Genomic DNA, 12013 nt, shown 5'->3' on the forward strand with positions numbered 1-12013 from the left:
AGGCATTATGACCAATGCAGGGGGTTGGTGGTGGGAGTTGGGGAGTCTGCACTCAAGTGATATTTCGAAAAAATCACAAGTAAGAATTTGTTTCCAGGCCAGGTGCAGTGGCTCATGCCTGTAATCCCAGCATTTTGGGAAGCCAGTGTGGGAGGATCACTTGAGCCCAGGAGTTTGAGACCAGCCTGGGCAACATGGCGAAACCCCATCTCTACAAAAAATACAAAAACTAGTCAGGTGTTGTGGTGCATGCCTCTAGTCCCAGCTACTTGGGAGGCTGAGGTAGGAGGATGGCTTGAGTCCAGGAGGTCATGGCTACCGTGAGCATTGATTGTGCCACTGTATTCCAGCCTGGGCGACAGAGCAAGATCCTGTCTCAAAAAGAAAAAAAAGAATTTGTTTCCAACATTTAAAAATCAGGGTACTTTATATAAAAATCTGCATTTTAAGCTTTTGAAAATTCAGAAGCTTTGATAACCCTGGGCCCACATTTCCTTAAATACTTTAATCTGTTTATGTTTCAAGGCATAAATATATAATGTATACACGCCTAAGTATGTAATTTAGTGAATTTTTACATATATCGACATCATGTGATGATGACCCAAATTGAGAGAGAGAACATTTCCAGCCCCTGGGTTGCATTCTTGCAGTGTTCTTGCAAGAATGCATGGAGGCTGGGCACGGTGGCTCACACCTGTAATCCCAGCACTTTGGGAGGCTGAGGCGGGTGGATCAATGGAGGCCAAGAGTTCAAAACCACCCTGGCCAACCTGGTGAAACCCCGTCCCTACTAAAAATACGAAAATCAACCGGGCGTGGTGACACACGACTGAGGAGGCTGAGGCACAAGAATCACTTGAACCTGGGAGGCAGAGGTTGCAGTGAGCCAAGATTGCACACTGCACTCCAGCCTGGGCAACAGAGCAAGACTCTGTCTCAAAAAAAAAAAAAAAAAAAAAAAGGGTGGAGCTGGTGGCTGCTGCTCCTCAGAAGGGCGTGGGCTCTCTAGTTTTCCACAGTCCCCACCAAGCCCTGTTGCCTTACCGCTGACGTAGCTCACCCATCTTTTACTCGCCTGGCTAAGATGCATGGCATCTCATTTCCTCCTTGCTGCACTGCAGAGTCAGTCCCCTCACTGCCCCCATCTCCTGGAAGAGGAGCATAAGCTTTGCAAGGTCAGCCACTTCTCTGGGGTCACACTACTAGTTACATCAAGACAGGACTCCAGCTCATATGTGCCGGTGCAGACACTCTTCATCCACCTGGGGCCCTGGGCTTGGGACCCTGGCTCCTTGCACAGCAGAGGACCCGGAGGCTGAGAGGAGCTTGCGGTTGTGTCATAGTCACCTGGCCGGAGGGAACGTGAGCCCCTCCCAAGCTGCAGAGGGAGGGAGCAGGCGTGGCTGTCAGCACCGAGGTAGCAGAGAATTAACATTCTTGTCAGCAGAGAATGAAGCAGGAATATAATTAAAACTTTGCCCTTGGAATAGCTGATTCATTTGAATTTTATTCCACACGTTTGAAAGAGGAAAGAAAATGTGAAGACTTGCAGCCCGGTTCTCGCCTGGCCTGGGCTGGCCCAGCTGTCAGGCCCGGTTCCTTTCTGAGCATTCAGTCCACTGATGTTGACTGAGGGCCAGGAGAGACCCTCAGCAGGGTATTACCATATCAGCCTCCTATCGCTGCTGGGAGAAATTACCACGAATTCAGTGGCTTAAAACAACACACGAGCCTCTCTGAGCCTACCCTGGCTCAGGACGCTGCCCAATTTAAAAAAAAGAAGAAAAGAAAACAACACACTTTTTTTTTTTTTTAGATGGAGTCTCGCTCTGTCGCCCAGGCTAGAGTGCAGTGGCATGATCTCGGCTCTCTGCAACCTCCGCCTCCCGGGTTCAAGTGATTCTCCTGCCTTAGCCTCCCAAGTAGCTGGGATTATAGGTGCTTTCCACCACGTCCAGCTAATTTTTGTATTTTTCGTAGAGGCAGGGTTTTACCATATTTTCTAGGCTGCTCTCGAACTCCCGACCTCAAGAGATCTGCCCGCCTCAGCCTCCCAAAGTGCTGGGATTACAGGCATGAGCCACCACACTCATCCACAGCACACATTTATTATCTTATAGTTCTGGAAGTCAGAAGCTCAAAATGTGCCTTATAGGGCTAAAGTCAAGGTGGTGGCAGGTTGGCCCGTTCTGGAGGCTCTGGGGAGAATCTTTGCCTTTCTTTGCCTTTTTTCTTGCCTTTTCCAGATTCTAGCACTGCCTGCATTCCTCAGCTCGTGGCCCCTGCCTCCTCCTTCAAAGCCCATGGAGTGACATCCTCCTGTCTCTCTGTTGCTGGCCCTCCTGCCTCCCTCTTGTAAGGACCCTTGAGATTACGTTGGGCCTACCTGGATGATTCACAGTGACCTCCCATTCCAAGATCCTTAACTTAATCACACCTGCAGGATCCCTTTTGCGAAGGAAGGTGACATATTTGCAGGTTCTGGGACTAGGACATGAACATCTTTGGGAGCCGTTGTTCTGCTGCCCACACTTCTCCAGGATTTGCTTTCATTAGGCAAGTGCTGTGAAGGGAAGTAGCGACGGAGGTATGGGATCTACAGGACCTTGGAGAATGAGTGGAAGGAACTGTGTTAGGTGGGTGGGGGAACTGTGGGAACTGTGTTGGGTGGGTGCAGCTCAGGCAGGGGCTCCAGGCAGGATCTTGGCTCTGAGCAAGGAGGAGATTGGGATGTTGGAAGGATCCTGGGAGGCCAGGTATTGGGGGCAAAGGGGACTCGGACCCCATTGGGGCCGAAGAAACTGGCAGCAGCAGCCAGGTTGTCCAACCCTTGCCATCCAAGGTCAGGACTTTGGCCTTTATGCTGAGGAGGAGGAAGCTGCGGAAGAGTCAGGACAGCCTAGTGGTTAGGGGCACACACCCCCAGAGCCGGGCTTCTCAGCCCCAGTGCTGCTGACCTGGAAAATTCTCTGTTGTGGGGCTGTTCTGGGCATTGTAAGTTGCTTAGCAGCCTCTCTGGCCTCCACTCACAAGAAACTATTAGCATCCCTCCAACCCCACTCCCCAGCGTGACAACCAAACACGTTGCCAAATGTCCCCTGGGGGGCAAGATTGCCGCGTTTCGAAGCGCTGATCTAGAGCTGCATAGCCTGGGTTCAAGTCCTAGTGCTGCTGCCTCCTAGTGTGTGACCTCCAGAAAATTCTGAGCCTCATTTCCCTGTAAAATGGGAGTTACGGTGGTGAGGTTCTTGCACCCAAATCCTTGTCATATTCAACAAACGTTTGCTGCACTGTAGGCTGCCCTGAGATGGGTGCTGGGCATATGGCCGAGGGGAGATGTCAGCTTTCCTGCAGGTGGTCCTGGAGGAGCATTAGACAGGGAAGCAGGCCGGGTGGGGTGGGTCAGCCGCAAGAGCACACACCAAGGGGTCCTGGCCAGAGCTGGAACAGAGGGGGCTTCCCAAGTGTGTGACCTGGACCCTAAGGCCTGAGATCTGGTGCAGGAATCCTGGGGAGGGAGCAGCTTGTGCAAAGAAAGGTCCAGAGGTGGGAAAAGGCAGCTTCTCAGGCACCTGGGGCCCAGGAGGAGCTCAAGGTTAGGAATGAGACGGAGTGAGGGGTGTAGCCCATAGCGTAGGGCCGAGGCCTGGAGTGTGGACCCTGTTCTTAGAATGACAGGACCCATCAGAGGGATTGCAGCTGCTGTAACCCCTGCTCCCCACAAACAAGAAAGTCTACACTGATTATTCTTTTTTTGATTCACTCATTCATTCATTCATTCATTCATTCATTGTAGAGACCGGGGCTCACTAAGTTGCTGCCCAGGCTGGTCTCGAACTCTTTTTTTTTTTTTTTTTTTGAGACTGAGTCTCACTCTGTTGCCCAGGCTGGAGTGCAGTGGCGGAATCTTGGCTCACTGCAACCTCTGCCTCCCAGATTCGAGCGATTCTTCTGCCTCAGCCTCCTGAGTAGCTGGGATTACAGGAAGGCCCACCACACCTGGCTGATTTTTGTATTTTTAATAGAGACGTGGTTTCACCGTGTTGGCCAGGCTGGTCTCGAACTCCTGACCTCAAGTGATCTACCTGCCTTGGCCTCCCAAAGTGCTGGGATTACAGGCATGAGCCACCACGTCCAGCAGATTATTCTTAAAGTATACCATTTGGAGGTGTGGGGTATATTTACTAGGTGATACAACAATAAGCACTATCTCATTCCTGAACATTTTCCCAAAAGATACCGCATGTCTATTAGCAACCATTCCCCAGCCCCCGGCTCTGGCAACCATTCATCTACTTTCTGTCTCTGGATTTGCCTGTGCTGGACATTTCATGCTAATGGAATCATACCATATATGGCCTTCTGTGTTTGGCTTCTTTCACTTGCCATAATGGTTTCAAGGTTCATCTATGTTGTAGCATGTGCCAGGACCTCATTCCTTCTGTGGTTGAGTCATCTTTTGGTATATGGCTGGACCATACTTCATTTGTCCATGCATTAGCTGGTGCACAGTTGGGTGCTTTCCACTTTACGGCTGTCGTAAACAGTGCTGCTATGAACGTTTGCGTACAAGTTTTTGTGTAACATATGTTTTCATTTCTTTTGGGTAGATACCTAGGAGTGGAATTATTGGCAGATCTTTTTAGGAGAGCTATGGAAACTCGTTTTAGGAAGTTTCTAACAATTTTCCAAAGTGACTACACCATTTTGAACTCAACTCGTTTTAGGACGTTTCAGTTTTCCAAAGTGACTACACTATTTTGAACTCCCACCCGCAACTACTATAATTTTTTTTTTTTTTTTTTTTGAGACGGAGTCTCGCTGTGTCTCCAGGCTGGAGTGCAGTGGTGCAATCTCGGCTAACTGCAACCTCTGCCTCCCAGGTTCAAGCGATTCTCCTGCCTCAGCCTCCGAAGTAGCTGGGACTATAGGCACCTGCCACCACACCCGGCTAATTTTTTGTATTTTTATTAGAGACGGGGTTTCACCATGTTGGCCAGGATGGTCTTGATCTCTTGACCTTGTGATCCACCCGCCTCGGCCTCCTAAAGTGCTGGGATTACAGGCGTGAGCCACCATGCCTGGCCTACTATAAGTTTTAGATAGAGATTGCAAACTCAGATGCCAACAGGAGCCAGGACTGCTGAGGGACCAGGTGGTAGAAGGCCAACCCCAAGCTCTCCCCATTCCTTTCTGGGAACAGCTGGAGCTCAGAAGCAACTGTCACCACCGTGGGGCGTGAATCTCCTGGCTGTCACAGACCTTACTCTGCCCTAGAGTCTCACCAACATTGAGGCTGAGTGGCACTCTCCTCCTGTCAACACCCCTGCACGTCTGCTTTCCTTAGAGTAGAGAGAGATTTCTCTGTAACAGATGCTCCATTAAAAGGGGGGAGTCCTAAGTGAGGTTCCAAGAGGGCCATGGATTTTAAGATCAAGTGGGAGATGATGTATTTCTTTTCTTTTCTTTTCTTTTTTCGGAGACAGAGTATCGCTCTGTCGCCCAGGCTGGAGTGCAATGGCGTGATCTCGGCTCACTGCAACCTCTGCCTCCCACGTTCAAGTGATTCTCCTGCCTCAGCCTCCTGAGTAGCTGGGATTACAGGCGCGTGCCACCACACATGGCTAACTTTTGTAGTTTTAGTAGAGACGGAGTTTCACCATGTTAGTCAGGCTGGTCCCAAACTCCTGACCTCGTGATCCGTCCGCTTCAGCCTCCCAAAGTGGTGGGATTACCGGCGTGAGCCACTGCGCCTGGCTGGTGATGTATTTCCTATTAGCTCAAGTGTGTGACATCAAACAATAAAACTGAGGGACCTGCTGAGAACCTGACATTGTATGGGGCAGGTGGACTCCAGAGCCAGAGAGCTGGGGCTCTGATCTGCCCCTTTGGTAATTCACCAACCCCCTTAGAGTCAGTGTCAAGGAAGACCCCCATCTCCAGGAAGGGAATGTGCCATCCACCCCTCAGAGTCATTGTGAGGATTAAATGAGACCGGCACCTGCCATCTTGCAGATGCTCAGCAAGGACAAACTATTATGGTGGTTGTAGTTGTCCACAAGGCTGAGAGAGGGATAATTTGTCCAGGATGGACAGTCACTGTTCTGCCCTGCCAGCCGGGGGTCCTGGGGTGACTAGAGTGTCAGTGGCTTCCACAGAGTGTAAGTCCACCCTGCCCTCAGAATCAGTGTGACCTGCCAGGTGAGAGCTTGGAAACCATGAGGTGACCTCTCAGGCCAGAACTTGACCCGAAACCATGAGGTGACCTCTCAGGCCAGAACTTGACCCTTTATCAGTTGTATTAATAAAAACTAACTTTTTTGAGACAAGTTCTCGCTCTGTCATCCAGGCTGGAGTGCAGTGGTGCAATCACACTTCGTGGCCTCAACCAATCCTCCCACCTCAGCCTCTCGAATAGCTGGGACTACAGGTGTGTGCCACCACGCCCAGCTAATTTTTTGTATTTTCTGTAGAGATGGAGTTTTGCCGTGTTGCTCAGGCTCATCTTGAACTCCTGGGTCAAGCAATCTGCCCACTTTGGCCTCTCAAAGTGCCAAGATTACAGGCATGAGCCACCATGCCCAGCCAACAAAAACTAGTATTTTTGAATGCCTACTACAAGCCAGGGACTATGAGTGCTTTACACATAAGAACTCACTTCAACTCCACAGCAACCCCAGGAGCAAGGTCCTGCTATTAGTCTCATTTTACAGAAAAAGCCGCCGAGGCACAGAGATGAGAAGTGACTCTCCTGAGTTCACACAGGTGGGCAGTGGTAGAACTGGGGTTTCAAAGTTTATGTTCCCCCCTCCTGGATGTCAACACACCTTTCTGGACAGGACCCATGCTCTGAAGCTGGGAATTCTTTGCTGGAAGTGTTCAAATTCTCCAGGCATAGTGGCTCGGCCTGTAATCCCAGCATTTTGGGAGGCCGAAGTGGGAAGATCACTTGAGCCCAGGAGTTCAAGATCAGCCTGGGCAACATGGCAAGACCCCTGTGTCCAGGGGGGAAAAAGTGTTCAAATTCCTCGGTACTTGCCAATATATTTTTAAACAATGAGGCTTTCCTTCCCTCCCTCTCAGCTGATTATAGAAGTAGTATATCTTTATTGAAGAGGAAAATATGCAGAAATCAGTCATGCTCCCTGCACTCAGCCCTCAGGGTGGCTAAGATTAGCGGTGGGCCCTCTCGCTCACCTGCAGCCACCACATCCTGGCTGTGTGGGTGGACATGTGCATCTCCTCTCCCCGGAGTCGGAGCTGCCCTGGCCCAGGTTTCAGCCTCTCTGGCTGCGGCTTGGCTGGGCTGGCCTCACTGGCAGGCATTTTGGAGACAGTTCAGACATCGCGAGTACACATTCCTCAGCTTCGCCTCACACTCTCCACCAGATTGGTATTAACGCTGGGAGCGTAAAATTGGAATCGGCTGGAGGAAGGGGAGTCGGCACTTTCGTCTGAGTTTTACAAGCATATGTGCTGGCTGAGCCAGGCCTCTGAGGCTAGAGCCCTTGGCATATGCTTCCTGGCCCATTTCCCACCCACCCACCTCTACACACACACACATGCACGCATCTGCACATACACACACACACACACACACACATGACGTGGCTGATTCAGCGTTTCAGCCCTGCTACAGCCAGAACCCCAGGGTGGCAGCAGCACGAGAGAAGCCTCCATCTTGGGTTCACCCAATGTCGTTTTGCTAAGGATACACTCACTCACTCATTCACTCATTCATTCATTCATGCACGTGTGCATCTATGCATCCGCCACCCATATGGGCCCTGTCTCCTGGACCAGGCTCTGGTCTTGGCCTGTGAGCAGTGCTGACTCAGCAGCTTCTGTTTTAGAATCCACATTCTAAAGGGCATGGACCATGAACAGATAAGAATTTCAGAGGGCAATGAGGGCTGTGAAGACCAGGAATCTGGGTGGCTCCAGAGTGCCTGCCGGGGCTATATGAGATCAGGTGCTCAGGGACAGTTAGATGGAAGCCTGAAAGACAGACTCGGCGCAGTGGCTCACGCCTGTAATCCCAGCACTTTGGGAGGCTGAGTCAGGTGGAACACCTGGGATCGGGAGTTCGAGGCCAGCCTGGCCAACATGGTGAAACAGCGTCTTTATTAAAAATACAAAGTTAGAACGGGTGTAGTGCCTCACACCTGTAATTCCAGCAGTTTGGGAGGCTGAGGTGGGCGGGTCACCTGAGATCGGGAGTTCAAGACCAGCCTGACCGACACGGAGAAACTCCGTCTCTACTAAAAATACAAAATTAGCTGGACGTGGTGGTGCTTGCCTGTAATCCCAGCTACTCAGGAGGCTAAGGCAGGAGAATTGCTTGAACTCGGGAGGCAGAGGTTGCAGTGGGCCAAGATCACGCTATTGCACTCCAGCCTGGGCGACAGAGTGAGACTCCATCTTAAAAAAAACAAAACAAACAAAAAAACACCCACACACACAAACAGGGCCACACCCCATGGAGAAAGGAGAGCAGGGCGCTATAGGCAGGGAGTGGAGGTGCAGAGGCCCTGTGGGGTGAGGCTGGGCACTTTAAAGGAACCAAAGGGAAGCACGTGGAGGGAGGAGGGAAGGTAGGGCTAGATGGCAGGAGGCCTGACAGGTCTTGGGAGGACTGCATTTCATGGTATTATTGAAGGAGAGGCATTCCCAGAAGCAGCCAGCACTGAGGTGTCCTCATTCCTGTTCCTGGTATGAGAAAAATCTTTTCTATTTTATTAATGGAACAAAGCAGGCCACAGAGGTGCTGCCTTGTCTGAGATGGCACTGTAGTCCCCACCTCTGCTGCCTTTAGCCATGTATACACATGCATACACACACTAACACATGCCCATACATGTACTGAGCACAGAGACAGTATGAAAAGACAGACATCAGAGGTCACAAATGGGTGAGTTACATTTTACTGGGCCTGAACAGTATTTTTTTTTAAGTGTAGATTTATTGCTAACATTGAATAAAACAAGATTTTTCATAAAATCTGAATGTCCTTTTTAAAATGATAGTGTCTGAGATTTGATGGGCTCTTAATATGTACTAAGCACTCTACTTGTTGATAAGGTTAGTGTTTTTGTTTTTTGAAATGGAGCTTGCCCTGTCCCCCAGGCTGGAATGCAGTGTCATGATCTCAGTTCACTGCAACCTCTGCCTCCCGGGTTCAAGTAATTCTCGTACCTTAGTCTCCCGAGTAGCTGGGAATACAGGCATGCACCACCACACTCGGCTAATTTTTTTTTGTATTTTTAATAGAGATGGGGTTTCGCCATGCTGGCCAGGCTGGTCTCAAACTCCTGGCCTCAAGTGATCAGCCTGCCTTGGCCTCCCAAAGTGCTGGGATTATAGGCATGAGAGCTATTACACCTGGCCAAGGTTGATATTGTTTTTAATACCCATTTTTCAGATAATAAAATGGAGGCTAATAGAAGTTAAGTAACTTGCCAAAAGGCACACAAGTAACTGTTGAGAGGTAGAATCCAGAGAGTCTGATCATAGCTCACTGCAGCCTTGAACTCCTGGGCTCAAGTGATCCTCCTGCCCCAGCATCCTGAGTAGCTGGAACTACAGGCGCATGCCACCATGCCTGGCTAATTTTTCAATTTTTTGTAGAGATGGGGTTTTACCATGTTGCCCAGGCTGGTCTTAAATTCCTGGCCTCAAGTGACCCTCCCTGGTTTCAGCCTCCCAAAGTATTGAGATTACAGTCATGAGGTACCATGCCCAGCCAGAATTATTTTAAAATTTATTTTAATTTTATTTATTTTTAAGTTTTTAAACTTTTTATTTGCATATTAAAAAAATTGTGCATTCCAATAATTAAAATCATTTAAACAACAAAAAAAAATGGCACTCTGATTAAACTGCATTACAGCCTGCAGGACACCTTGGGCCAGCTTGGTTTTACTTTAGATTTCACTGTCGTCCCACCCCACTTCTTCCTTCACCAACATGCAAGTTCTTTCCTTCCCTGCCAGCCAGATAGACAGATGGGAGAGGCAGGCGCGGCCTTCGTTGTCAGTAGTTCTTTGATGTGAAAGGGGCAGCACAGTCATTTAAACTTGATCCAACCTCTTTGCATCTTACAAAGTTAAACAGCTAAAAGAAGTAAAATAAGAAGGCAATGCTTGTGGAATGTACAGTGCATATTGGCGGCGCGCGCCTCATTATGATTCGCCTGCTTGCTTCTCCTGTTCAATCGTTTCTTTGGAAGGCAGTGGATTTTTCTCTTGCGTCTCTGTCTTCTTCAGTTTCGACTTATCGAATTTCTTGATCTCAGGCATGTCGGATTTGTCAGACATGGTTACGAAGGAAAAGCGGAGCGAGGCACGCGAGAACGAGCGAAGTCTGGTCTGCGTAGTGGCCACCACTGAGTTGTCCAATTTTATTTATTTTTTTGAGATGGAGTTTCACTCTTGTCACGCAGGCTAGACTGCAATGGCGCGATCTCAGCTCACTGCAACCTCCGCCTCCCGGGTTCAAGTAATTTTCCTGTCTCAGCCTCCCGAGTAGCTGGGATTACAGGCATGTGCCACCATGTCCGGCTACTTTTTGTATTTTTAGCAGAGATGCAGTTTCACCATGTTGGCCAGGCTGGTCTTGAACTCCTGACCTCAGATGATCTACCCGTCTCAGCCTCCCAAAGTGCTGGGATTACAGGCGTGAGCCACCGCACCGCTTTTTCTTCTTGAAACTGGCAGCTGTGCACTTGAGGCCTGGAGCTGAGTGGTCCCTGTGGGCCTGGACTCAGCTTTCTGGTTGACCCTGCTTCCCATTAGGCCCCCTTTATCTGCTTGTTTCCTGCCAGGCCCTTGGTGGCTTCTGAGTTCAAATATACAGCACATCCACTATTAAAATGAGCAATTGTGTGTCCTTAACGTAGATGAAAAGTACAAATAAATAAATAAGCATTTGGGCTATTTCTATAAAATCAACTTTTAACAAAAAAGGCTTTGAAATCTGATGAATGTGCCCTGAGACCCCCCGCCCCTGCCCCTGCCACTTCCTGGCTTTGTGACTTTGAGCAGGTGACCCAGCCTCTCTGAGCCTTGATTTTCCTCCCCTCTAAAATGGAGGCTAAGAACAGGGTCCCTATGGGGAAAAAGCAAGAGGCCACCAGCGGGAGCTGTGACCGTTGTCAGGGTTTCTGCAGGTGCCCCTCCAGCTAAGCAGGCCCTGCTGCCTTGCAGGGAGCCCCGTTGGAGGGAGGCTGGTTGCAGTGATGAAAGGCCTGGAGTCCCCACCAGCCCAGGGAGTGTGGCCAGGAATGGGCTCCAGCCTGCACAGATGCGGCATCATGGCTTCTCCGTGTCCCTCAGGCCTTCGTCAAGATGGTTGGACACCATGTCGCCTTCCTGGAAGCAGACGTGCTTCAGGCTGAGCGGGACCATGGGGCCTTCCCGCAGGCCCTGCGGAGGTGGCTGGGATCCGCAGGGCTCCCCTCCTTCAGGAACGTGAGTATCCTGCCCCGAGAAGTGAGGGGAGGGCCTCTCTGCCTTCCCTCCGCAGACCCCAGCGTGGGGAGGAGCGCGCAGGAAGCAGAGTTCAGGGGGGCACATTTCACTTCTGCAGACAGGAAACGGGTACGGGCGGCCAGGCACGTCAGCCTTTCTCTGTCCCCCGTGAGCCCTGGGCTGTGACGGCTCGTGTGCTCATGTACCATTTATTGGGCGCCTACTGTTTGCTGAGTGCCATCTGAGGTTACTGTGGTGAGCAGAAGCAGCTCCCGCCCTCCTGCCCATCCTTGCACACTTAGGGACAGTGCCCAGGATGACATCTAGACTTCCGGCCAGGTTGCCCTTCCTGAGGCAGGAGTCAGCCTCGAGCTGGCCCGACAAGCCGGGGAAGGGGGACGGGCGTCCCTCCTGCATATGGCTCTTTGTGGCCTGCAAAGGCTGTTCTCTTCCTCATCTCTCCTCTGTCTTCCTGGGATCCTCTCCATGGCCCCGCAAGGAAGGAAGGATCATGTATCCTTTTTGTCTTGTTTTGAAATGGA

General features: G+C 50.5%; 2 protein-coding genes across 4 annotated transcripts in view; one reads left to right on the forward strand and one right to left on the reverse strand.

Moving 5' to 3' along the window:
• The window catches only part of BCAS4 (breast carcinoma amplified sequence 4), an 82066-nt gene that overhangs the window by 35228 nt on the left and 34825 nt on the right, over nucleotides 1-12013 (forward strand). For 2 of the 3 annotated variants that reach the window (XM_055373211.2, XM_031005042.3), the window contains exon 4: nucleotides 11337-11471. The exons of the other annotated variant lie outside the window; for it this stretch is intronic. In XM_055373211.2, the coding sequence (XP_055229186.1) occupies nucleotides 11337-11471 (135 nt within the window). The remainder of the gene's footprint in view (nucleotides 1-11336; nucleotides 11472-12013) is intronic. 3 annotated transcript variants of the gene reach the window in all.
• LOC109024294 (thymosin beta-4-like) lies at nucleotides 10045-10400 on the reverse strand (the record flags this gene model as incomplete). The annotated part of the gene is made up of 1 exon (XM_055373212.2): nucleotides 10045-10400. A coding segment is annotated over one exon (216 nt), but the record flags the coding sequence as incomplete, so codon positions are not given.

The sequence above is a fragment of the Gorilla gorilla genome, chromosome 21, assembly GCF_029281585.2.
Source record: "Gorilla gorilla gorilla isolate KB3781 chromosome 21, NHGRI_mGorGor1-v2.1_pri, whole genome shotgun sequence".
Lineage (NCBI taxonomy): Eukaryota > Metazoa > Chordata > Mammalia > Primates > Hominidae > Gorilla > Gorilla gorilla.